At 40.6% G+C, this 26,394-nt stretch overlaps 2 protein-coding genes across 5 annotated transcripts; one reads left to right on the top strand and one right to left on the bottom strand.

The window, feature by feature from the left end:
• Positions 1–75: 75 nt before the first annotated feature.
• On the bottom strand, positions 76–1,236 carry lipt1 (lipoyltransferase 1; the record flags this gene model as incomplete). Its single annotated transcript, XM_079462312.1, has 1 exon — positions 76–1,236. Exon 1 carries the CDS (start codon positions 1,189–1,191, stop codon positions 76–78), a length of 1,116 nt encoding a protein of 371 aa, XP_079318438.1. The 5' UTR covers positions 1,192–1,236.
• Positions 1,237–2,335: 1,099 nt separating this feature from the next.
• On the top strand, positions 2,336–26,106 carry pnpla6 (patatin-like phospholipase domain containing 6). 4 transcript variants are annotated; one of them, XM_079462524.1, is made up of 34 exons: positions 2,336–2,402; positions 4,364–4,446; positions 7,917–7,973; positions 8,079–8,166; positions 8,341–8,515; positions 8,612–8,752; positions 8,870–9,029; positions 9,114–9,194; positions 9,315–9,443; positions 11,029–11,109; positions 11,190–11,319; positions 11,406–11,480; positions 11,652–11,755; positions 12,255–12,422; positions 12,657–12,734; positions 12,827–13,032; positions 13,215–13,346; positions 13,722–13,845; positions 13,961–14,150; positions 14,234–14,383; positions 14,463–14,526; positions 14,611–14,779; positions 15,468–15,650; positions 15,745–15,863; positions 16,101–16,257; positions 16,373–16,489; positions 16,668–16,737; positions 21,740–21,856; positions 22,898–23,046; positions 23,548–23,700; positions 23,859–23,975; positions 24,238–24,325; positions 24,612–24,757; positions 24,841–26,106. In XM_079462524.1, exons 2-34 carry the CDS (start codon positions 4,402–4,404, stop codon positions 24,913–24,915), a joined length of 4,038 nt encoding a protein of 1,345 aa, XP_079318650.1. In that variant the 5' UTR covers positions 2,336–2,402; positions 4,364–4,401; the 3' UTR covers positions 24,916–26,106. The 4 variants fall into 4 exon arrangements, with proteins under 4 accessions (XP_079318650.1, XP_079318648.1, XP_079318651.1 ...); XM_079462522.1 differs by having other exon boundaries at positions 2,360–2,402; positions 24,609–24,757; XM_079462525.1 differs by lacking the exon at positions 21,740–21,856 and adding an exon at positions 19,089–19,205 and having other exon boundaries at positions 2,360–2,402.
• The last annotated feature ends 288 nt before the right edge of the window (positions 26,107–26,394 follow it).

Here is a 26,394-nt window from a genome sequence, read left to right as displayed (position 1 = left end):
GTATGGGGGCTTTTTCAAAGATTTGGAAACATTACAGTGCGGACATAACTTCATAAGTTTGTTTTCAAGTTTTATTCACATTACAGAAATCACACCTTCACACAATCTGTGTATTTTTGTAGCAATGTCACCAGCCAGTGAATTAGTTCTTATAAAATCCGCCACCAACACCGCAGTTTCACGTGGACAGTATCTGCTGCCATTCAGCGTTGACGTAAACTCGTTCACTATCTCCAAAGGAAGCCAGCCTTCAGGGATGCCAATGTCACATCGTTCTACTTTACCATGCTTGATGTCCATGTCAAGCGTAATGTTCACACCATCTACAGCTAAAGATGTACAAACGCCAAATTTGGGAGTTTTGCCATAAACCCATTCCCACGTCAGAAGATCTTGTGTCATTTTATGAACGCCCGGCATGAGAGACTCGTGAGTGGGGTCAACTGTGATAACTGGAGTGGCAAAGCCAAATTCTTTTTTGTACTGGGAAGCAACAGCCTCCATTACATTTTCGGTGTCGAGAGTGGGGTCCACATCCAGGAGGTTCTTGACGGGAGAAGGAACACTTGGGGTCGCATTGCTTTTAATAACTTGACTGTTGTTACTTTTCAGAACTGACGACAATAGCGAACGATCCACTGAACAAAGCAACGTGCAGTGATGGTAAGCGGCGGTTCTGCCTAACTTTGCAGCAGTGCCTGAAATTTTGTAATGCCCGTTTAAGAGGATATCAAATCTATCTGTCGAATTGACATCTAGATTGGGTCGGAGTTCTTTTAATGCATTGGTGACAACAGTGAGATTCCTGTGACGATCGTATTTCTTTTTGGAGGTGAAGAAGGTCATGTTGACGTTTCCGATGTCGTGGAAAACGGTCCCACCTCCACTGCGGCGTCTTGCCAGTGGGATACCCAGGCGTCTCATCAAAGGAAGGTTACATTCCTGCCAGGGATTTTGATGTCTGCCTATGACCACAGCAGGCGAATTTCGCCATAATAAGAGTATGCTTCTGTCTTGCAGATCGACGTGGTCGTGTATCCAGTCTTCTAAAGCCAAGTTCTCAAATATAACGGTTGACGCCGACTTTACAATGACACCCTTTCCCATCTCATCGAAAAACGTCGTCAACGTGCTTTTGAGGCGAATCGATTTTGAAAGGACACGCGCCCCGTCTGACACTCTTAAAATCATTGCTAAACTCACAATCGCAACACTAAAACTACATACAGTGAATGACCTGTCTTTTCCATTCTTTCAGTCTATTAACATCGACATCCGGGTCAGCAGGATACCATTTCCTTTTGACTTTCATATTAAAAGTCTTATTATTTTGATATAATCCCTTAAATAAATACATGCGTAGTAAAAATGAACTATTGATGGTTATTTATTTTATTTTAATTTGATTGAATAATGAATAAATAAATTACTATTTAAAATAATGCTATATATAAGCTATTTATGTAGCTTAATACGAGAACCGATTTGAATTTTTCACCGAAAGGCTGCTTGTGTAGAAATTACCGCTAGATGTACCTACTGTATGATCAACCTCTATGAGATTTTATTATCTCCCTGTGTGTGTGGTTAATGAAGAAGATTAGTGACGAAATTGGAAAATTGCTCAATTCAATCGGTATCAAACGCATTTGGATAAATTGTACACGATTTAATCTCCTCCGTGTAATATCTGACGTCTTGACTGCCCTTATCTAAAACCAGTTTATGGCTAAGTATTTCATCTACACATATTCTACTTTGTAGCTATATACAAGCATTGTACATTTACAATTTCTAAATGTAATTTTAAAACGTTGAAATTATATTGTAAATCTTATGTGATATTTACTTTTAATAAAGTCTTACTCTCCGCTACTCGGAGGCCATGGTGCTTGCATCATTTTGCAAAAATATTATTACCTATACGATGATGTTTTAAAATAACAAATGTAAATGTATTTATTCAAACTGTATGTCCTGCACTTGCTAACTGCACTTCTGGTTGGACCTAAACTACATTTCGTTACACTGTACTTGTATATGTGTAATGACAATAAAGTTGAAACTAATCTAAAAATATTTTATTATTTGCAGATCAAGTAGTTTCACGTGTTAAAAGTTGTGTTAAATATCCAAAACGTTGTCGTGTGTCAAAGTTGCCCTTATAAATTTGTAATGCGACCAAAAAACGGTGTGTAAATAACAACGGGGGAGAAAAAAAATAAAAGAAATAACAACGGGGGAGGTTTTTATAGAAAGAGACACTTTTCTGAACGCCGATTGGGCGACTTTTCCTACCTGATTGGTTGCTGCACAGTGTAGGCGGAGTCTACGCAGTGCTCCCGCGACCGGTTTCCGGTATGACCGTTGTTTGACAGATCGGGACGGATCCTCGCGTTCAGGTAGGTTTAACAACTAAAAACAGTGCGGTTACAGGCCTTCCAGCTTATAATTCAATATACTTTATATTCACAATCTGTTTATTATGCGCGTGTTTGTGTGAGAGTTTCCCGGCTGAGGTCGCAGTTGGTGTTTGTTCTCTCGAGGTCACGGCACAGCATCATCACCGCCGGATCAAATGAAACGAAACATTGTGACAAAAAAGCACTGAGGACGTTCATCTCTGAATTTTGGCGATCAGCTGCTCTACTTAACATTGTTTTGCTTTAAAGTAGTGGCTCACGTGTTGTATGTGATCAGACGATCATACGCGATGCTGTTTCCTCATTTCAGATTAATTTACGTGCTTCCTTTTCATATGACAAGGAATCACAGATCAAGAGTGTAATAATGGTGGTGCTGAAATGTTGCTTCATCAAGTACAGTGTGCTACAACAGTATGTGGCCTACAGGCCAGCATATTCGTTAGTCCCTGGACAGTGTACAGACTGCTGAGTTGTATATGTAGTGGGCAAAGTCATTCTTGAAATGTATCTGCAACAAAATATGAGTGAGCATGTACATCTGATGTTTCGCCATCGGTTGGATCTTATTGAATTGTTGACATAGTCTATATGTCTGTTTATTATTTAATGCCTAAAGTTGCATACTTAGGGCACTGTTAACCGACAACAATGGCTATTAGGGGGCACCCGTTAATATTGAGTAAGGAATACTGACATTATAGCCTCCCTCACTTTTAGTCAGTATTCCCATGTGTTTCCCTTTTTTGTCATCCTATAGTTGTTCTTGAATGTCAGAGCCGAAGGAAGAGTTCTTCATTGTTTGCCTGAAATCAATCTGTGATACAATCACTCGCTCGGTCTAATGGAAGTTATCTCTCCAGCACATTGTCTTACGTCCCCAGCCAGTTGCAGTGGATTTTGCACACACTCACATTCAGATGTGTGTATATGGGTTAATTTCTACCATGTTCTCGATAATCTAATCTCCTTCCATCCCCCTCGCCCAGATGCTGCGATGTCATCCCCAGAAAGCTTTAAATGTACATGATATTTAATGTTTGATGGTGATGTGGGACAAAGAGTATTTTTTTTTGTTGGACCTTCGGCCCTCCTGGTATAAACATGCTTATTGTGTAATGAATGTGAATTGTGTTGCGTGGCGCATAGGTCAGCACAATCTGTGTGTGTGGTTGAATGGATGTGAATTTTTCTGTGGCGTTAATGAGGACAGGAAGAAGATCAGAATGAGACGCACCTTATGGATGTGTGTGTTATGGGATTTTTGTTAAGGGTGATGAAATCATTGGGGGAAGGATTATGATTGTAGAGTTTATCTACTCACTGGCATCTTTGTGAGTACTGTTTATATTAACGTTACATCTATGATAACAATATTTACACAATGTCGCTGTCCTTCTGAAACCTTGTATGTCCAAGTTCGCTGTTCCTTCAGGAAAAATAAAAAAACACCTTTTAAACGATTAAATACTGTGTTGTCAAAGTTGAAAAGCACTTATTAATACTTTTTGTTGGCTGGATATGTCCAGAACTAATCGTCCAGATTTATGGGAAAATATAAAAATATGGAAATACGAGGTTATAGAAGAGCAGAGAATATCTCTATTCTCTTTCATTCTTGACTCTTTATTAAATCTAATTGATTATTGATCTCTTATTTGTAATGGTTTGATCGTTTGCTTGCAAACCGATATTTCAGCCTTCTTGGATTTTGCTGATGTCTAGTGTCATGAATGAATGCAGCATCACACAAAATCCAGTTTTCAATTACCAATGACGTTAGACAAATTGCTAACAATCAGACACAATTGTATATAATTTCATAATAATGTTTTAGTATTACAGGGGATTAAGCAAAGAGCATTTTCATATTGTGATAGTGTGTGTGCTTTGGGTTTTTGCATGTTGCATGAAGCCTGTTGTTTTGTATTGCTCCGCAGCATCTGGCTTTGATGGCACAGCTGTGTATTGAGCTAGAATGGGACAGAGTACATCAGGCCCAGAGCCCCCAGAACCTCCAGAGGTGAGCAGCGGTACAACCCTCATCCTTTTGAGCTTACACAGTACACACCCACAAAACCTCACCCTCTAAATCTTCAGATGACTGCCATTTTGGGTTTAAATAAAAATGTAGCCCAGTTTGCTCTTAACCCTCCTGCATGTCTTTAAAGGTCCAGTGTGTACAATTTAGAGGCATCAGTTGGTGAGGTTGCGAAGTGCAACCAACGGCTCACTCCACCGCTCTGCTCTCCCTTTCGAAGCACTACGGTGGCTGCTACAGAACTAAGGTCACGCCGAAGGAGATAACGTTTTTACAAAACATGGTCTGTAGAGCAGTTTGTCCATTAAGGGCTACTGTAGAAACAACATGGTGACTTCCATGCGAAAGGGACCTACGGTGTATGTAGATAGAAATAGCTCATTCTAAGGTAATAAAAATATAACGCTCTATTATGTAAGGTCTTTATACATCGCTATATATATTATTATTATTATTATTTCTGTCAATAGATCCTCCAAAAAAGTACACACTGGACCTTTAAGAAATGCCAATAAATGGCAATTTTGTACTGACCAGAGAAGCCATTCTGACGTTATTGAGAGATGGAGAGATGGTGTTTCTTAAAGAGAAAAAATTCCATTTCTCAAAATACAATAGAAAGAGCCATATACAGGTTTTCACTGACTACTGCGTAGTTAAATGATGACAGAAGTTTTATTTATGGGTGAACTATTCTTTTAAGTGAAAGGGCGACTATTGGACTTTTCACACTTTATTTTTCCTTTAGGGTGATTTTTAACACTGGGAACATTTTATCTTGTGTGGTGTTAGTTTTAAACTTTATCTAGTAATTTACAGTGGATTTTCAGGTTTTAAAATTTTACATTTGTAAACCATGCGTTGGCAGTGAGTCAGTAACACCTTATTTGCATGTGCAATCTAAGAGTGGTGTAAAAAGCGCACTCCCTCTCTATTGTAAATGTGTGCAAACACACACTCCACCTTGCTTTCTTTCTATCATCAGAATTATTACGCTTCATTCACAGATAAGTAGCTGTTCTGCACTCCCAACTTGCCCCATACCCTCTTTCCAGGTCTTGTCCCCTATGACAGAATCTGTTCACTCGTCAATAACAGCATCTGTTGACTTCTTTGTCATTCATCTCAGTCTTTTCTTGTATAACAATGGATATTGGATAAATGTCACTTTTGTCTTCAAAACCCTTGTCTGTGTGGATTGGCTGATGGATGATACTAGCTTATTGAAAAGAAGCTTCAGCGGTGAAGCCAACATTGACCATTGATTATAGAGCAATATTGCAATCATGAAAATGACATGTACATGTGAGGGAAATAATGATTTGATCCCCTGCTGATTTAGTAAGTTTGCATGCCTACGAAGAAATGAAGGGTCTAAAATGTTTATGGTGCTTTTATTTTAATTGATAGAAACCAAATATCAACCAAAGAATACAGGGAAAATGTATATAAAAGGTTATACATTTCAGTCAGTGAAATAAGTATTTGCTCCCCTACCAAACAGCAAGAATTCTGTCTCCACAGATTGGTTGTGTGCCTACATGGACCACAGATTAGTCCTGTCACTTTAAGAAAGTCAGCTTGTTATGTATATAAAAGGTGCCTTCCAACAGAATCTGTATCTTTCATTTCGACCTCTCCACCACCATGGCCCAAGACCGAATAAGTTTCAAAGGATGTCAGGGACAAGATTGTAGACCTGCACAAACCTTGAATAGGCTACAGACAGAAGCTTGGTTAGAAGGAGACAACTGTTGGTGCAATTATTTGGAAATAGAAGAAATACAAAATAATTATCAATTGTCCTTGGTCTGGAGCTCCCTGCAAGATTTCCCCAATGAGGTAAAGATGATCATGAGAAAGGTGAAAGATCAGCCCAGAACTACACGGAAGAAGCTTGTCAGTGATTTCATGACCGTTGGGACCACAGTTAGCAAGCAAACCATTGGCAACATGCTATGTCTCAATATATTGAAATCCTTAGGCACCCGCAAGGTGTTTGACAATGAGAGTGAAAGAGTAGCCAGTCTCTAGACCCTAATCCTATAGAAAATCTGTGAAGGAGGCTATAACTCCAATTTGCTGAGCGACAGCCAAGAAACCTTACAGATTTACAGAGGAGTGAACTAAAATGTATCCTGACACATGTGCAAACCCGGTGACCAACGTTCAGAAATGTCTGAACTCTGTGCTTGCCAACAAGGGTTTCTCCAGTTAGAGCAAAGTTATATTTTCCTCAGGGACAAATACTTTATATTTAAATCAATTTATAACCTTTAGAAAACATCTCCTGATTTGTTTGTGATATTCTGTCTCTATCAGTTAATAATCTATCAGCTAAAAATGATAGACCCTTCATTTCTTTGTAAGCAGACAAACTTACAAAATCAGCACGAGATCAAATAATTATTTCCCTCACTACATACAGACTTATACAGATGACAATGTGCAATATACACATATATATACTCAGTACACACATTGTACTATTAGACATACTTACGGTTCACAATACACATTAAACACCATATGCACACATTCTGCATTATACATGAACTGGATAGGCGAGTGTCATGGATGTGCATTGGATGGTATCCAGTGGTAGCAGATAAGATTGTTGTATTTGTGCAGTGTGTACGTAAAGTCCAGTTTGAACAGTGCAGTGTAAAGTGGCAGTATGCTGTAGGGTGTATTAGTTCTGACTGTTCATTGATTCGCCTGATAGCCTCAGTTCAAAGATGTTTTTTTCTGACCGTCCTGCATTGCTGCCAATCCTGAAATGTATAATAAAGTAATGATAATCTATGACTCTTGTAAAACAAACATGTTTGACATCTAAGAGAATTGAAATGCTGCACGACCAACTTGCATAGTAAATATATGTATTGCGTTCTATAATGGTGTCACACTTACCCAAGTGTGTGGTGACTGGAGAATGTAACGATAAAATCTACCACTTCTGCAATCTTAAACTCATGTAAAAATTCAGCAAGCTTTTATCATTTACAATTTTCAATGGCTTTTAAAGTCGGAAAAAGCTCTCTTTTTGCATTTGGCGGACACGTGTTGCATTTAAAATATATATCAAGTCAAATAAATATATATTTAAGCAGTTCATGGATTTCATGGTGCTCAAACTCACAACCTTGGCATTGCTGCGGTTCTCTTCCTGTCGCTACAGGACTGCATACACCACAGATCTTGTTAACAATGCAGTATTTAAAAAAAAAACTGAAATGAGATGGAGAGAATGAAGGAATGATGGAGTGGGAGCGTGCGGAGGAGAGAAAACAGAATGAAGTTTGGTTTACATAATAATGTGACGGGAAAAGACGAAAGTTACAAAATGTCTTTCTTCTATGTGTATCACTCTTATCATGAGCCAGATTATTTAACTTGAAACATGAATATCAGTTAAAGTTGGTCGTATTAACGTCCCCTGTGTTTCACAGCAGGACGGCTTTGGAAGCATCAAGAGTTTAGTGGAGGATCAGCTGCAGACAAGCATGGTCAGTGAAAACATTTAAAACTGGATTTATTTACAAATAATCTAGAGTTATGATGTATTAAAGTTTTTCCTAAATCACTCATGCGTTTGTGTTTTATGCCCGCAGGTGGTGGGAATAGTGATCGGCGCTGGGGTCGCCATCGTCCTCATCGCGGCCCTCATCTTTTTTGTCCTGCGTAGGATACATCAACGCAGTAAGTGACTAAGAGTCAATTTTGCAGTTTCTTAAAAACATGTTTCATTTAGTCTTTTATAGTATAGTTTAGTAAAAGTTTATAATATAATTTTGATCATATTTCTTTTGGTTTACTTAATGTTATTATTAATATTATTATTACATTTTTCACTTGTTTCATTTGTTCGCTCAGAACTGGAGGCTCAGGAAGCCCCCAAGTATCGCTTCCGCAAACGGGACAAGGTCTGGTTTTATGGGAGAAAGATTATGAGGAAAGTTTCTCAGTCCACTTCTTCACTGGTGGGCTCCGCCTCCTCATCCAGGCCACGCCTCAAAAAGAAACAAAAGATGCTGAACATTGCCAAAAAGTAAGTTTGGGTGGCTCCATTATTTGGTCGTTTTGGCTGAAAGGATTCTCTGTGCACAGCTGCATGTCCGTCTATCTTGATCTCTCTTTCTATCAGGATTTTGCGCTTTAAGAAGGAGGTGCCTACTCTACAGATGAAGGAACCTCCTCCATCTGTTCTGGAGGCGGATCTCACAGAGTTTGATGTGGCCAATTCTCACCTGCCATCGGAGGTGCTATACATGCTTAAAAACGTCCGGTAAGCTCATGCGGTTTCTCTGATTATCACTAGATAACATTGACAGGATGATCGAAATTGGGCGAGTGTCTTATGTGATACGTTTGGTTTTGGTCTCTATCGCTTTCTTTGGTGCAGGGTGTTGGGTCACTTTGAGAAGCCCTTGTTTCTGGAGCTATGTAAGCACATGGTGTTTCTGCAGTTCCAGCAGGGTGAATACGTCTTCCGACCCGGACAGCCTGATAGCAGCATATACGTCGTGCAGGACGGCAAGCTGGAGCTCTGTCTCACTGCACTGGTGTGTGTGAAAAAAACACCCGGATTGTGATGTGTGTATGTGCTTTTTTGTGGGACTTACCTCTTTCTCTTTCTCTCTCGGCAGGATGGGAAGGATGGAGTGGTTAAAGAGGTTTACCCCGGAGACAGTGTTCACAGTCTTCTGAGCATCCTTGATGTCATCACAGTGAGTAATACCCACAATTAAATTCTCCATGTCTCCTCGTGCTCAAGCCCAGAACACATTAAACATCTCAAAACAGCCGCTAACTTTTTATATAACATGTTCTATAACATCTGTTATTAGGGTCACCAGAGAGCGTACAAAACAGTCTCAGCCAGAGCGGCGGAGGTGTCCACCGTCCTCAGACTGCCTGTCGAAGCCTTTCTGTCGATCTTTGAGAAATACCCGGAGAGCCTCGTGCGAGTGGTGCAGGTCTGTATATACTAGGTTATACAATAGATTCTAACATTATCTCATTTTAGGTAGCATTGCCTGTATCATTCATAGAGAGGACAATCCCATAATGCTTTGCAGTGAAGAAATTAATTCAAGATGGAGGACGAAGAAAGGAAAAACATATTGTAATAAAGTTCGTAGAAGGGAAGGAAGGAGGCGGGAACCGGCGAACATTCAAACAATAAAACTTTAATTAAATAAACACTGAACAATCCGGCAGCCACCTCGCGGTAGACTGCCGGCCATAAAACATACACAAACTAAACACAGTTTCGGGCCCGGTCCTCTCTCGTCAACAGTCCTGCCGAACATCCATTTAAGCTCCCAATCTCCTCCGTGATAAGATGCGGGACCGGTGCGCGCACAGCTGATTGCACTTATCACTCACGCCACCGGCCCCGCGTCACGGCTCTCGTCCCGCCTTCCTCACCACATACCCCCATCACCCCTTACAGGCCGGGGGGCACCCCCGAGACTGTACCTACTCCCCCCCCTGGGGAGCCAGTCTCGGAGTCGGCAGCGCCTGGGGGTATGCACCGGCGAGACGAAAGAACGGAGACGGGAGCCCCCGGAGCGACAGGGACGAGAGAGGGGAGAGAGGAAAAGAAAAAAAATTGTCCGGTTCCCTGACACGCTGTCACTCGGTCCTCAGCCCAGCCGAGAGGCTCTTCCTCGCGGTGCAATGCGGTGGTGCTGGACGTCGGGGGGACGGCCCGATCCTCCTCCGCCTCCTGGCGGTTGGCGATGGCCCTCGGCGTGAGGGCAGCCAGCAGCGGGTCCCCCGTTTCCTGTTCCTCACCCTCATGGTTGTTGGACACAGGATTCCGGCCCACGGCCAACGGCGACGACCCCTCCGCTCCCTCCTTAAGGCCGCCATCCCACCTCGGCCCAGGAGCACGGCAGCGAGCTCTCCGTCCCAGACGATTTTTCTTGCTCCAGCACCACCGCCTCGGGCAGCCGCCGGCGGACGTCCCTTGTCCGCGCTGCCCGAACTCCTCCGCACCACGATGCCCCTCGGCAGCGAGGGCTCTTCGACAGCATGCCCCTCCTTCCTCCCGGGTTTCGGCACCAGTGTAATAAAGTTCGTAGAAGGGAAGGAAGGAGGCGGGAACCGGCGAACATTCAAACAATAAAACTTTAATTAAATAAACACTGAACAATCCGGCAGCCACCTCGCGGTAGACTGCCGGCCATAAAACATACACAAACTAAACACAGTTTCGGGCCCGGTCCTCTCTCGTCAACAGTCCTGCCGAACATCCATTTAAGCTCCCAATCTCCTCCGTGATAAGATGCGGGACCGGTGCGCGCACAGCTGATTGCACTTATCACTCACGCCACCGGCCCCGCGTCACGGCTCTCGTCCCGCCTTCCTCACCACACATATTTTACTACCTTAAGTATTGCACTATAAACTTAACTAACATTGAACCCAATTGAAATCGCGGTGGCGTGACGACTAGTATGCTGAGTTAGTAGGCAGCTGCCTATTTAGGGAAGCTTGTATAGTTTTTTCACAGCTTGTGTGTGATGGCATGTATTCTGTTTGTTCTGTCTGTAGATCATCATGGTGCGTCTTCAGAGAGTCACCGTTCTGGCTCTGCACAACTATTTGGGGCTCACCAATGAACTTTTTAGTCATGTGAGTATACACACACACACTTTTTTACACATTGTTATACGCACTGTTATATTAACTACATACATGTGTTCTTCTTTCAGGAAATGCAGCCCCGTCCCTCTCCTGTCTCTCCTCATCCGACACGCTCCAGCCCCGTACGGCACAGCAGACGTTTCGGCAGCCTCACCGTTCCCGACAAACACCGCGATGCTGCTGTCCAAAGTGCTGCCAGTGAGTCACCACAATACCTGCTTTCTTAACAGACAATACAAAACAAACATTGTGATACTCATCGTCATGACGTTATTTCTCTGCAGCTGGGGATTATGGGAAGGACGGTGGCACAATCCCGACCCTCAGCAGGACCATATCGATGCCAGTGGACATCGCAGGTAGCTGTTCAAATCATCTTGAAACGCTAAATCTTTGCTTTTATTCCCGTGCCCTGGATAAAATGATCCAAAACTGAATGATTCGGACGCAACGAGATGTTATCGCCCTGAAAGTGTGTGATGGAGACCTCCTGACATCATCTCACATACGTGTGTATGTGTTTGTTGTAGGTATGCAAAAGAGTCTGCGGTCCGATTTTGACATGGCGTACGAGAGAGGTCGAATTTCCGTATCTGCTGAAGACGGACCACCTACTCTATCCGTATTAACACGAGTGAGTTTATTTTCATTTATCATTAAGACGAGCACGTTTTACACACGGGCGAGTCGCTTGCGTGTTTACACAAGCTATTTTTACACCAAGGGTGAGAGAAGCATAAAGATCTAGTTGAAATCGTTTGAAATTCAAGAGAATAGGGGAGTTCGCACCACAACCAAAGGAATGATGTCATTGTTTTTTTCAGCCGATTTAACATTGACAGCCAATCAAAGCCCATTCATTCACTCACCCCCTTGTCATTTTAAACCTGTATGACTTTCTTTGCGCTGCAAAACACAAAAGAAGATATTTTGCAGAATGTTGTTGGCCGAACAGCAGCGGTACCCGTTCACTTCTATTGTATAGACGCAAATTCAATCCAAGTTTATGGGTACCGGCGTTGTTCAGTTACCAACATTCTTGAAATTCTTTTGGCTTATGAATATTAATTTGGTGAGGTCATTTAACCTGTTTCATCAATTTAGGCCAACGTGCATGTTTTTTTGTGTTGCAGGAGCAACGGGAGAGGAAGGTGACTGTAGATGAAGTGCCGTCAGGTGTGTATTTGTATCCGGAGGAGGAGTCGAATGGGGAAAATGTTTATGGGTCGTTTCCAGGACGACCAAACACTGCAGTATTCGAGGAAGCCCAGAAGGAGATGCTGAATCTTATGAAGATTGAGGTGTGTGTGGTATTGTTTATCGTTTCAGTGCAATATGTACAGTATGTAACTTTTACCTCCATATCGCCATCTCAGTCTGGAAATAGCAGGTTACTTTGCATATTTTTCTTTATCTCAATTTTGAGATTTGGTTATTTTTAGCCAAAGATATTTTTATCAAGCTGCGAGAATAAGCTGTACCAAAATAAAGAGTGGATGAAACATAATTTTCCTTCTTTTTGGGGGGTTTATCAGGACCCGCAGCTGTTAAATGGAAGGGTGACGCTTCATCACGCTAAAGCTGGATCTGTTTTAGCCCGACAGGGTGACCAGGTACTCTTGTTCTCGAAATTTCTTTGTTCTTTCGCCTCCGATGCAAAAAATCATAGTCACTGAAATATGTGAACCTGTTTCCTGTTTAACAGGACGTGAGTCTCCACTTTGTCCTCTCTGGCTGCCTTCACGTCTATCAGAAGATGATTGACAAGCAGGAGGCAGTGTGTCTGTTTGTGACCCAGCCGGGCGAGATGGTGGGTCAGCTGGCCGTCCTGACGGGAGAGCCGCTCATCTTTACCATAAGAGCTGAGCGAGACTGCACCTTCCTTAAGATTTCCAAATCTGACTTTTACGAGTAAGTGTTTTTAAACAATCCCACGAACCATCAGTGCTTTAGGGTATTGAGCAGTGTAGTTTCGACCAACTGGATGTAATAAATAAATAAAGACCCTAATTGTTTAATCGTATCATTATTAGAGCATATAACATCACCCAGACTGCAGTATTGTTTATATTGTTTATGTTTTTTTGCTGCAGGATCATGCGTGAGCAGCCGAGCGTAGTTCTCAGCGTGGCTCACACCGTGGCTACCCGCATGTCACCGTTCGTACGGCAGATGGATTTCGCCATCGACTGGATGGCTGTTGAAGCGGGGCGTGCCCTATACAGGTACTGCCACTCGCAATTGTTTTTCCTGAAATATACAGTCGTGGTTAAAAATTTAGAGACCATTCCAAATTTTCATTTAATCAGCATTTTGATATGTATTGTGGCCTTTCCAGTCCGGTGTTGAATTTCAACAAGATCAAACCTCTGAAGTGACATAAAGTCAACAGCAATGTGAAAGACTGGCAGCATGACATCTGTGATAAAAATCCAGATTGAACGTTCTGCATGTAGAAACAAGTTTTGTTCAAAAAAAACAACAACTGAATATTAATGACAAGTAATTGGAGGGTGCAATATAACACATTTTAATATCGTGGTATATTGTATTATTGAAAATTGGAACATATCTAAAAAACAATCTACTGTGGTCTGCAGGCAGGACGATCAGTCCGACTGCACATATATCGTTCTGAACGGACGACTTCGTTCTGTCATTCGGAAAGCAAATGGCAAGAAGGAACTGGTTGGGGAGTACGGACGAGGAGATCTCATTGGAGTGGTGAGTCAAAAGATCAGACCGTAGTTAAGGTTGTGTGCAATAAATATCAACTTCTTTGTCTTATATTTGTTTCCTACTGACATTTCTTCGCCGAATTTTCATTTCTTTCTCTCAGGTGGAGGCTTTGACGCGCCAGCCCCGTGCCACCACGGTTCACGCAGTCAGAGACACAGAGCTGGTGAAACTTCCAGAAGGAACGCTCAATAATATCAAGAGAAGATACCCGCAGGTGGTGACACGTTTAATCCACCTGCTGGGGCAAAAGATCCTGGGGAACCTTCAACAGGCTCGGGGGCCTTTCTCAAGTACGTTTATCTTAAAACATTTTGTCATTTCCTTTAAATGCTATGAAAAGGGAACAAAAACACATGATCTTTCTCTTTACTAGGCTCTGCACTGGGTCTTCCCAGCGTGGCGTCCAGTCCAGACGTCACAAACCCAGCCAGCAACCTTTCCACTGTCGCTGTACTTCCTGTTTGTGATGATGTGCCAATTAATGCCTTCAATTTGGAGCTTAGCCACGCCCTTTACGCCATAGGTACACCAGTGGTAGTCAAAGGATTCTTAACTTAATAACAAAGACCATGTTACTAAACCAACTTCAATTCTCCAATCAGGCCCGACCCTCCTGCTAACCAGTGACATCATCAGAGAGAGACTAGGGGCTTCTGCTTTAGACAGGTTAGTGTGACATGACAACAGCTACGCTTATTCATCTCTAGTATCTATCTTTTAACTCTTGTTTATCTTCTTGTGTGCATCTAGTATTCATGAGTACAGGTTATCGGGTTGGTTGGCTCAGCAGGAGGACATTAATCGTATAGTCCTGTATCAGACAGACAGTGGTATGACCCCGTGGACTCAGCGATGCATCAGACAGGCTGACTGCATTCTCATTGTGGGGCTCGGAGACCAAGAACCTGCACTCGGAGAGGTGTGTGACCATTTTGTTGAGTTGTTCTAAATCCGTATACATTTATTTATTCTGATGAACACAGAGAAAGATATTTGTAAGAATGCTTGTATCCAAACAGCTCTTGACCACCATTGACTGCCATATATGAAAAATGACAATGGTAGTCAAAGCGTGTTTTCCTACATTCTTCTAAATATCTCCTTTTGAAATATCTTCCGAAATGTATATAAAAGAAAATCCTACTTTAGTAGGAATTCGGAACAGATTCGGAGCAACTCAAGGGTAAATAAATGAAGACAGAATTTGTATTATTGGGAGTCCACACCATAACTATCAATGATTTTACTTTATTATTTTTTCAACCGAGGAACGATAAAACAATGAAAGTTACACAAACTCCATTCAAATGTAACCCTTGTGTTGTGTTCAGATCTGTGGGGTCAAAATGTATATTTTACTGACACATGTTTATTCATATGAAATATTTTAGTAACATATCATAGAATTGTTTTTGGTATATTTATGGAGAAATATTAACCATAAAGTTACTTTGGGGGGGTATAAATATGTAACTAATTAAAAGTATTAAAAATTTAAAAATGAACACCTTAAATGGTTCATTAAAATTTGTATCTAACACTTGTTGTAAATGCTGGTATAGTTTTCATGTTATGATTTCTGTCATCTCATGTTCCGACCTTCTCAGTTGGAGCAGATGTTGGAGAACACAGCAGTTCGAGCCCTGAAGCAGTTGGTCCTATTGCATCGTGAGGACGGTCCGGGACCCTCTCGAACCGTGGAATGGCTGAACATGAGAAGCTGGTGCTCCGGACACCTTCACCTGAGGTGTCCTCGTAGAGTTTTCTCGCGGAGAAGCCCTTCCAAACTGGTGAAAAGACCACGCAAGTTTACCAGCATTTTTCTGATGAGCGTTATACGACGTAACATTTTTGTATTGTTTGCACATGGTCGTTTTATTCCAGAGAGAGGTGTATGAAAAGGTTTTCGAGAAGACCGCAGACAGACACAGCGATTTCTCACGGCTGGCCAGAGTTCTTACGGGAAACAGCATCGCCCTCGTGCTGGGGGGAGGCGGAGCCAGGTGACCACTCACTACATCTTACATAATACCACAATAGTCCCTCCCTAAATTCACACAGCAGTGTTTTGATAGCAACAGTATTTACACCGTGTTCTTGAAATGTTTGTGAAATGTCTGAAATGTTCAGACCTGTATCTATGTGGTTTATTAGTAAATGAGAGTATTAGTAAATTAGTAAATAACTACTAAAAATTTAGTTATTTTAGTTTGGTTAACACATTACATTGAATCTTGCAGAGGCTGTTCTCACGTTGGTGTTATCAAAGCCATGGAAGATTCAGGGATTCCCATTGACATAGTGGGAGGAACATCCATCGGCTCGTTCATCGGTGCTCTTTATGCGGAGGAGAGAAGTGCTGTTCGGGTCAAGCAGAGGGCGAGAGAGTGGTCTAAGGTAATGTCCCTGGAAGTAAAAAAACAGTGTGAAGATTGATCTGGATATAGGAACGAAGATCAAACAGATGATCTACATGTTAGGAATTTATTGAACCCATTTTCTTCACCTTCAGGCGATGAACTCTGTATTCAAAACGGTTCTTGATCTGACTTATCCAATCACATCAATGTTCTCCGGTTCTGCCTTCAATACAAGCATCTCCAAAGTCTTTGAGGACAAACAAATCGAGGTGAGAGGTTACCTTAACTTTTAGAGCTTGCGTGCTTTGTCATTTTCTATTTTTATAATATACAATGTGTAAAAGAAAAAATGATGAAATATCATATTATGTAATGAAATATTAGACTGATGTGACGCTCACGTGCAAGGAAATGTAAACATCACATCTGTTCCTCTTTTATCTGTAGGACTTGTGGCTTCCCTACTTTAACGTGACCACAGACATCACAGCATCTGCTATGCGGGTTCATAAAGATGGTGAGTGATGACAGAACTTCCTGTTCCAGACCTCTTTAGGAGTTCCTCAAGTTTCCGTGTTAGGGTCATGTCACTTCTTGATCTATTTTCTTTTAAATAATCCTTTAATTATATAATAGTATTGCAATTGCTATTTATTGGGTACTATACTAATAATTTTAAAGATTATTTTGGTAAACAATTCAGTAGAATCTTTTGACGTTTACTATTATATGTTATATTTGTATTGTATTATCTCTGCTGTCCTTCTGCTGTCTTTCGTGATTTTCTTTGCCATAAATCATTTTTATTAGTCACCCTTTATGTTTGTCACTGGGTTTTGCAAATATCTAACCAATAAAAGTATTAAAAAAGTGCTTGTCAACTTTGACAACACAATATTTAATCATTTAACAAGTAGACCCATGGTGTTTTTTCTATTTCTTGAAAAACAATGTGGAGATCCGAGGTTTCAGAAGGACAGCAACGTTATTTTACTATTGTATTGTATTATATTTTTACTATCATATTCTGCTTTTTTAAAAATAGATTGGGGGAGTATGTCACATATTTATCAGGTTAGAAATTGGACAAAACTATGTGAGCGTGTAAACACTGTGCACACGCAGATTAGAGCTGTACGAGCACATTAAAAATGCTTGTGTGTTTAATATAAACCTGTCGAAATCTCAAATCTCTACCTTGAACACAAAAAAAACAAGATTGTGCATGTAAGAGCTATCTGCTTTTGTGTAGAGTACAGCGATCTGCTTTTACTCGCTGGTTTGTTGTTTCCCCTCACAAGTGTTGATTTAAGTGCACAATCTTGTTTTTTGTGTTCAAGTTAGAGATTTGCGATTCGACAGGTTTACATTTTACGTGCGAGCGTTTTCTGTGTGCTCGCGCAGCTGTAATCTGCTTGTGTGCTATGTTTACACGCTCGCATAGTTTTGTCCAATTTCTAACGCCATTGATTTTCTATAACATACCAGTAACATTTTGAGAGTATTTTGTAAGTCTGTCGTTTGGATATTTGTTGAGTTCTAAACTTAAGTAACAGTTGAATGAAAGCAAGTGAAGCTACTGATGCATGTGGCTTGCAAAGTCTTAATTAAGTGATGGTTTTGATGGAGGAATTAGGAAAACTTCAATTTCTTTACATTTTAATGTTAACTCACATTTTAATGCATCATCAGTCATTATATGAATAATCTGACCAATGACGTATGCTGCATCTCTAAATTCTGGGTCAGGTCCCTAAATTTAGTGAAATTTAATGATGTGTTATACAAAAAAAAAGTATATTTCTGTCCACTTTACTGAGTAACATTTATATTTGCTTCGGTAGTATTTTTCCTGACCCATTGGATTTAGAGGCCTTACACTGGTCATATGGTCCCCCCCAAGTTAGCCAGAATGCATTATTGGAGTGCATTTCGCATGTCTGTCCAACCTTAAGGACTGTTCGTCTCTGCTTGCGTTCCTCCTGCTGTATTTCTCTTCCCTCTTCTATAAAACCTTATTGTCCATTTTTCACTGTCCATCCTTTCATCTCAATATGCATTTGTGTCCTAGACCTGATTTTTTCACACATCGTTTTTCTAGATTTTCCTCTTTTGATCAATTTCAAATGCTGTAATGTCCAAGTTAACACCATTTGTGTCATAGAAGGTAAAACCCCTGTTAGCGTCGCCGGTAGGATCCAGAACGTATGACCTGTGTGCTTAACCCCACCCTCTTAATACTATTTCCTGTTTCTGCTGTTCTTGTAGTATTGTTTAGCGATCACACTGCTCAAATATAGATTCTTGTCATTCAAAATGGTGAATCCTCTTAAAGGGACAGTTCACCGAAAAAAAATCACTGTCATGTCATTCAAAATCTGTATATGACTCTCCTGAGATATTTTGAGAAATGTACCAGTGGTTTTGTCCATACAATGGAAGTAAAGGGTTCAAGGTCATTTTTGGGTGAACCATCCCTTTAAACAAGGCGTTTCATAGTGTTTACACAGAAAACAAAATATATATATATTTTTAGTGTAAAGACCTGTGTTCTGTGACACAAAACAGCCTGCAGATCTCTCATTGTCTTTCTGCTTTTCAATCTCCTGCGTTCTGTTCATATGTTTTATGAAAGCATGACTTTTGCATACATATTGTTTGGTGGTTTAGGATTTTGTTGTCTCATAGGTCATTTGATTGGCACATGGCAGGATTTTTATGCTTACAGAAGTGGCAGTCGGACGTTTTTGAGATGTCCCACCCCCTCATTCTCACGCATTTGTTTTCCGTTGTTTACTGTCTCCTCTTTCCTCCTCTCTCTCTGTGTCCTGTCCAGTTTTGATTTACTGTCCATCTTCATTTTGCCAGGCTGTGTTTGGCGCTATGTTAGAGCCAGTGCCTCCTATACCCCTTATCTGCCTCCTCTCTGCGACCCCAAGGACGGTCACCTTCTCGTGGACGGTTGCTATGTTAACAATGTCCCAGGTCAGAATTATTCCCCTCATTTCCACCTCCACCCACCTCTAGAAACTAACGGGAGGTTTAGAAAGCTTTTCGCACCAACATCCCTGCGACCACTCAGTTACCCTATGCATTTGAATGTCTCTTGTTCGGTATGAAAATTAACTCATGCTTATGTTGGTAGCTCATGGCTTGGAAGGAACGCTGGAGAAAGAATAGAGAGACTGTGCCTTCAGAACAAAGCTAAGATATAACATTGAGCGAAATCTCACTGGAACGTGATTGGGTCACACTGAAACCAAAAAAGACAAAAATTGAAAATACATTCTGTGTATTGAAAGTGACGACTTTGTCACTGTCAAAACTTTTTAAGATGAACAATTTTGAGAATGAATGACAATAAGAACTGACCAAATTTCTTCAAATTGTACTTTTATATTAGGGTTCGTGTATTCGTACACTGTATTTAAATATATAGCAAAATAATCAAATTATCCTTGTTAAGTTCTTTTGATAAATTTGTGCTTTATTTGGGTGAGAAAAACACGAAAAACATCACCTGACGTCGAGTGTCTACATGCGTTTGGACGTGTCAAACCAGACATTTCAATCGGCTCTTTGCGAGAATTTCCCGCTTGTATTCATTTTTATTTACTTGCGTGGAAGACGCTATGAGGCGGCGCCTTGTATTCACGTCAGTTCGTGTCCTTGCATTGACTTTGTATACAATTTACAGTGCAAATAGTTAAATTCGCTCGTAGTGTGAACACACAGTAACTACTCACATAGTCCGCATTCACAATTTCCTGATTACTTATTAAGTTTGCAATCGTACGTTTTTTTTGCCTGAAATTAAACAAAAAACAGTAATTTAGCTGTATATTGATTTATAGATTGAGCTATCCTGTACAGTTTTATGAGAAATGTCAGTTTGACGTCATTTGACTTAAACCTACGTTAAGTGTGTAAAATAACCTGCAGTTTATGCTCCAAACAGTGGTGGCGATAGAGAGACAGAGGTCACGGATTGCAGCTTCAAAAGCAGAAGAAACCAATGGTTCTAGTAATATTATTAATCATAGAAATAGAAAAAAGTATGTAATGTATCTGTTGCAGCTTACTGGACAACTCTATCATTTTGCCAAAGTGAAGTCACTGTGTGCTTATATTGTCTATTTTACAACGGCTTTGTTAAGCGACTACCCATTTTATAATCTCACATTTTTAGTTGCTATTTTTAAGCATAATGGAACAACTATGAGAAAAGCGTAGTGCTGTAGCGTGAACGCTTTTTCTTTCTTTCTTTTGCATTTAGAGGGTCTGGCCAGCACGATCTTACAGAAATTCGTAACAATTTTACGATGTGGCTAATTTGTTTACATTCGTACGATGTTATTCGTACATTTAGTATGATTTGCTTTCACAGCAGTGATATTAGGTGTAGAGTTGGGGCTTCAGTATGGCTTTTTTTGAACATTTTTGAACAACTCAAATCGTACGAATTCATAATTTCGTACTATAATAGATAAGAATTCTTGTGAAATCAGGTTTGTGTGAATTCAGCGTATTTATTTGCATACAGTGGCAACCAGGAAGCGTAATGTTGAGGCTTTTGTTGCTTCCAGTTTGTATGCTGATGGTTTCTTTGTTATTTTTCATGAAGGTTTTTCTAGTCCAATTCATATTTCCGTCTTGATCATTGTCTCATTATTTTGCCTTAAGTCTATAGTTTGGCTGTAAATGTTGCTGTATTTCCCACGCGCTGCTACACTTCTCATCCTCATTGAGCTTGTCTGTCATGAGCACGCAACACACATTCTGTGTTAATTTGACTGCATGCTTATCACGCCTGTTATTCTTCAAATGCCACAGTACTCATGAGACTAATGGTAAAAACAGAGATGTCGTTCTGGATCCTACAGCACACAGAAATGAAAACCACGTAACAGTCAACAAACAAAAACATTTGGCTTTATATTTCAGTTGTTTCACGTGAATCATAAATCTCTTTTGCTTTAAGAGCGCCACGTGTTGAAGGCACCTGCCTCTCTTGATTTTCTCTCTCCTTCAGACCAACCCATGCCGTCTGTTGTGCCTCTCCTGTCACCTGCTGGCCGAGTGTCGTACTGCAGGCTGGGAACGGCTGGCAGTGCCCAATATGTTCACTAAGACTGTCTTTCACACCGTCTCCTCATATCTGTCTGACAAAAAATCAACCTTTTCTCGAACAAACCTTTACGAGTACTGATAGATTTCATGTGTAAATAAGTGCACTAGTTTACGCAAATTCAACAAATACAGAATATGTAAGACTTGTGTGAAAGATACTGTCGCCTTATTACCTCATTCCCGTTTACTCCGCCCATTGAGGTGGCGTTCACCGGATGAGGTAAATCACGCACATCGTCCTTGGGGTGACCATGACTGTCTCTCCCTGCTGGTCAGTGCGCTACTAACCAAATATGTGACTTAAGCATCGCCTCCGAACGTTGCCGGGACGTTATTTGCACGTTTTCTAGACGTTGTTAAGAGGTTATTGTCCCCTCCCGGTGTGGCAGGCTCTCTGTGGCGTTATGTCAGGGCGAGCATGACCCTTTCCGGGTACCTGCCACCCCTCTGCGACCCCAAAGATGGAAACCTGCTCATGGATGGAGGATACATCAACAATCTGCCAGGCAAGTGTGTCCTAGAACAACCCGAACTCCACAGAGCCTCAAAGGCCCGAAACAAAATCTGGGTTGGGTTGCTTTATTTTGGCTTTAAAGAGCAGTGTTGCTCTGAGTAAGTATGTTGTGTGTTTCTTTATCATTTCGAGGGTAGAGTGAGTGGTTTTACTTTGTCCATTTGTAGGCACATTTTAATTTGGAAATGTTGGTCAATCGAGCATTTAATGGAACGGTATGGCCACAAATGGACAAAGTTTTGCAGGGATCAGGCGGTGTGGACTTAGACGGTCCATTGCTCGACCTCTAATTCCTCATCAGTCTGTTAAATATATAATCACATCTTGATTTGATTATAAATGATGTTGTCTGGTGTGCAGTTGGTCTGATTAAATTCGTTTGATTTAACGTATGCAAATTATTTTATCTCCAAAATGACAAAGAAAAAATGGAAAACACTGACCAGACAATCGCCAGACAGCAATGAACGAATGTTCTTCAGTTTGCAATGCAACATAATAGAAAAAGTTTAAATGTTGCATCTCAACCTGGGACTCAATCTTACTCTTGGGGAAAAAGACAAGATTTTGCATGTATACTCAACAATCACACAAATTGCCAACAACGCATGCAGTTCATCTGTATCTACTGTCTTAAATCAATTGGATTTGTTCGAAACTTCAAATCAGTTTTTAATGCAGCTTTTTTCCAGCCTTGCTGGTTGATGCATTGAGGTTTTTCATTGCGTCTTCATTTATTGCAATTGTCTTTTTCCATCCCTGCTCTGTTCTGAAACACCAGCGAGTCTGTTTCACAAACGTCATCCTACATTTAAAAGAAGTTTCAAAATCTCTACAATTGTAAGATAACAGACAATGGCACACACATTCAGATGATGGTTTGATGAAACGGTGTTTATTGGTGACTGTACGTTTGTATTTTCTCTGCAATATTAACAGTATTTTGGTTATTCCTGCTACCCTGTGGATGTCCGTCTCTGTTTGTGTGTCCGTGTGTGTGTGTGTTGGCATTGGCACTCTTAACGCCCCGCAGCGGACATAGCGCGTAACATGGGTGCTAAAGTAGTCATCGCCATTGACGTGGGCAGCCAGGATGAGACTGATCTGTGTAACTATGGCGACAGTCTTTCTGGCTGGTGGCTGCTGTGGAAACGAATTAACCCGTGGGCAGAGAAAGTGAAGGTAAGACTGTGTTTCTTGATATTAGTGCACTTCTTGACGTTTGTATTTTCAACACTTGGTTTGTGATTTCTGACTAGTGCCGTATGATAGTTTTCATTTTCTGCAGTATGTGCAACTAGAATTTTTATAAAACATTTGTTACAAATATTGTTAGTAGTTCACAGAATGAAACAAAATAATAATTTTGCCTTATCACATACCAATAAATAGTACATTTTAAAGTCAGAAAATCGTCTCTGAAATAGTCGTCTAATTTGTTTCCGTCCCTGTATATTATTTACATTATAATGAAGTGTTAAAATTTTCATCGTTTTATATATTGGCCTGATTTTACTTTAACTTGGCTTTGGCAGATTTATTGAAATAATATAATTTCTTGGCCGTTTTACAAACCCCCTGAAATTCCATGATGGACTTCAAGTTCATCAGCTTTAGGAAACCCATTGAGAATGCACTTAAAATACCAGTTTAGAACCGTACCATATCCTCTTTGTATCGCAGGTGCCTGATATGGCTGAAATTCAGTCACGTTTGGCCTACGTGTCCTGCGTACGGCAGCTGGAATTGGTCAAAAAGAGCGCCTACTGTGAATACATCCGCCCATCCATCGACCGCTTCAAGACCATGGACTTTGGAAAATTTGATGAAATCTATGTAAGAACTCAGTCCGTCGTGACAGTATCTATTCCGTTTGATCTCTTATCTGGTATCATGTGGTTACCTGATGTTTGTTTCCAGGTTATGTATTGAATAACATTACAGTCCATATAGTTTGCATTGATAAGAAGAGATGATTGTTTTTTCTGTCTCAGGATGTGGGGTACCAGCACGGTAAACTGGTGTTTACAGAGTGTGCCCGTGGTGACATCATTAAAAACATGCTGAAGGACCACAGATCAGCGGATTATAATGACAGCAAGAAGACCGATGTGAGTTTTCCACCTTAATCACAGACATTAGCAAATTTGAACAACAAAGCACTATATTTCTGTCTTGTTTGAGATTTTTTTACATTAAATATTATGAGCAAATATTGCACAGTTTAGTGCAATTTATTGTGCATTTCAATGATCACATTTTAATAGCTGATGATGAAAGTGACACAGTATGCATATAATGCAATTTATGTCATTTAATTTAAACATTTAATGTAAACATCTGTATTTATTATGTTGTGTTTCGCTGTTTCAGTCCTGCACGTGTCCCAGTGCAGATTTCACAGATCTAGCCGAGATCGTGTCGAGGATTGAACCCGTGCAAAGCTACCTAGGAGCCGATGGTCAGTTTGTAAAAAAACTTTATTCAGGGGTGGTTTCCCAGACCGTGAACTTAAATAACAATAATTTCGTCTCTTGATCGAAAACAGCTTATACTGACATATCTTAAAATATATAAGTGCGATTGTGTTGTCTCGTAAATAAATATCCTTATTTAACTAAAGCCTAGTCCTGGTTTAAGATCGTCCCTGTCCGGGAAACCACCCCTCAGAGTTTGCTCATTTTCGATTGATAGGAATATGATGTACTTGTGTCCGTACATGTCTCATATGTTTGTGCGTCTAGCAGAGGAGTCCGACTATGCCACCGAGTATGAGGAGGACGGTATGGACCCGGTACGAGAAGAAGAGGGCGAGGAAGAGGAGGAGGAAGAGGGTGAAGACCCAGAGGACCACTCACCAGGAGAATGGGGACCAAACGGCGTCTTCACGGCGGTACTTTAATCACAATTACTATATACACTAATGCACTTGAGAGACGTTCTAAAATGCTAGGTGTCTTTTGCGTGTGGGTGTAGGATGAGGAGAAGACTGTCCGTCAGAGGAAGACCATCAGCAGGGGGTCCAATGTCTCTGAGGTGTCAGATTGCTGAAAGGAAACAGTGGTGCATGTAGAGGTGAACGGTCATTAAAACAAGTCGCAAAACATCGTCGGAAGTGTGAAAAAGGATTCGTTGGGAAGTCACCAAAGATGCTGTGATACAGACCGGTGACATAACATTATCCATTACACGGTCCCACTGGTGTCGTTTTGCCTTCGTTTTTTTGTGTCGTTTTTATTGAGGATCTGAAGATGCTCCGGAGACTGTGTGGACCCACAATAAGCAAAGCTGAACAACTGAAATTAAGTTTAGTTTGTTTAACATCTCAGACGTCAGATCTGAGTTGACGTCTTGAGCGACGACCCGCAAACCACTTTACTTTTGTCCCTTAACCTGCTTAATCTTCTGTTTCCGTACAACACTAGTTCAGTACGTCTGCTTTTGAATTGAGTGTAAATGTGTGCGTGTGATCGGGAAAGTGACTGCGATTTGATAGAATGTCATTTTTTCAGACGAATGCTTGCAAAGTCGGTTATGTAAATCTTAGAGAAAGTAGAAAGGTATTAAGTAAAGGTTATTGCAGGAATAATGTGAAATATCGAAAGGAAGGAATATCAAGAAAAGAGAGGAGTAAAGTGTGGGAGTGAGGTCCACTGTAAGAACTGTGAGCTACTTGTGCTTCAGGTAGTCAAGGTGAATGTCTTATATTGTCGTCGCGCAGAACAAAAAAAGAACAAAACACCTGTTATGATATTGAACATGAAGATATAGACCACAGCAGGTTTTCATCGGTCAGTTGGATTTGTGTTATATATAGCCGCTGCCTCTCAATTTCAAGATTTCTTGCAACCTACTATACATCCAAATGTCATTTATCCTCCACCTGGACACTGAACACCGTCTATAAATCAATGTTTAAACCCCAATGAGATGTACAGAGACGCTAATGCCTAGTCTCAGTGTCTTTACAGAGATGTTTGCTTTGTATGTTCAAGAGAACTGAACGGATTTGCCAACTATTTTATTTAATTTATTTGTTTTATTACTGGCTTTTTAAAAAAGCGATTTATACCGGAAACGTAGAGATGGAAATGGTTTATTACACAGAAGAGAGTTTCTTATTTTGCTTGATTTGCATTTTTGCACTGAGGAAAATATTAATTTTGAATGTCTAATATGAGAATAAGAAGGAAATAATTGTTGAATTAAAAACCCTAATGAATAAAATCTTATTTAATGTCACGCTGACTCACAGTTTGATTTGGTTTTTTATATGGGAAAATGTTTTACTCCTCATGTTTATCATTTTGTAAGGCAACCACGGCATTAAACTGAACTCTGAGGGTTAACATCAGCACTCTTTAGCTAGAAAATCTTCAAATAGAAACGTAAAGCATGAGGGCACATAGAAATGTAATTGCTTCCTGCATTGCAGAATTACAATTGCATTAATGCTGACACAGGTTATGGTTACAAAAGATCTATACATAACACAGTATGTTTAAGTATATAAACATACAAGATTTAAGG

The sequence above is a fragment of the Barbatula barbatula genome, assembly GCF_947034865.1.
Source record: "Barbatula barbatula genome assembly, chromosome: 8".
NCBI classification, from domain to species: Eukaryota; Metazoa; Chordata; class Actinopteri; order Cypriniformes; family Nemacheilidae; genus Barbatula; species Barbatula barbatula.
This window is presented reverse-complemented; position numbering and strand designations above follow the sequence as displayed.

Excerpts from the sequence above, each read along its gene's own strand:
- pnpla6 (XM_079462522.1), top strand. The coding sequence starts at position 4,402 with ATGGGACAGAGTACATCAGGCCCAGAGCCCCCAGAACCTCCAGAG. Across the intron at positions 11,320-11,405 it reads TGCTGTCCAAAGTGCTGCCA|CTGGGGATTATGGGAAGGAC; the intron begins GTGAGTCACCAC and ends ATTTCTCTGCAG. Across the intron at positions 16,490-16,667 it reads TTGAGGACAAACAAATCGAG|GACTTGTGGCTTCCCTACTT; the intron begins GTGAGAGGTTAC and ends TTTTATCTGTAG.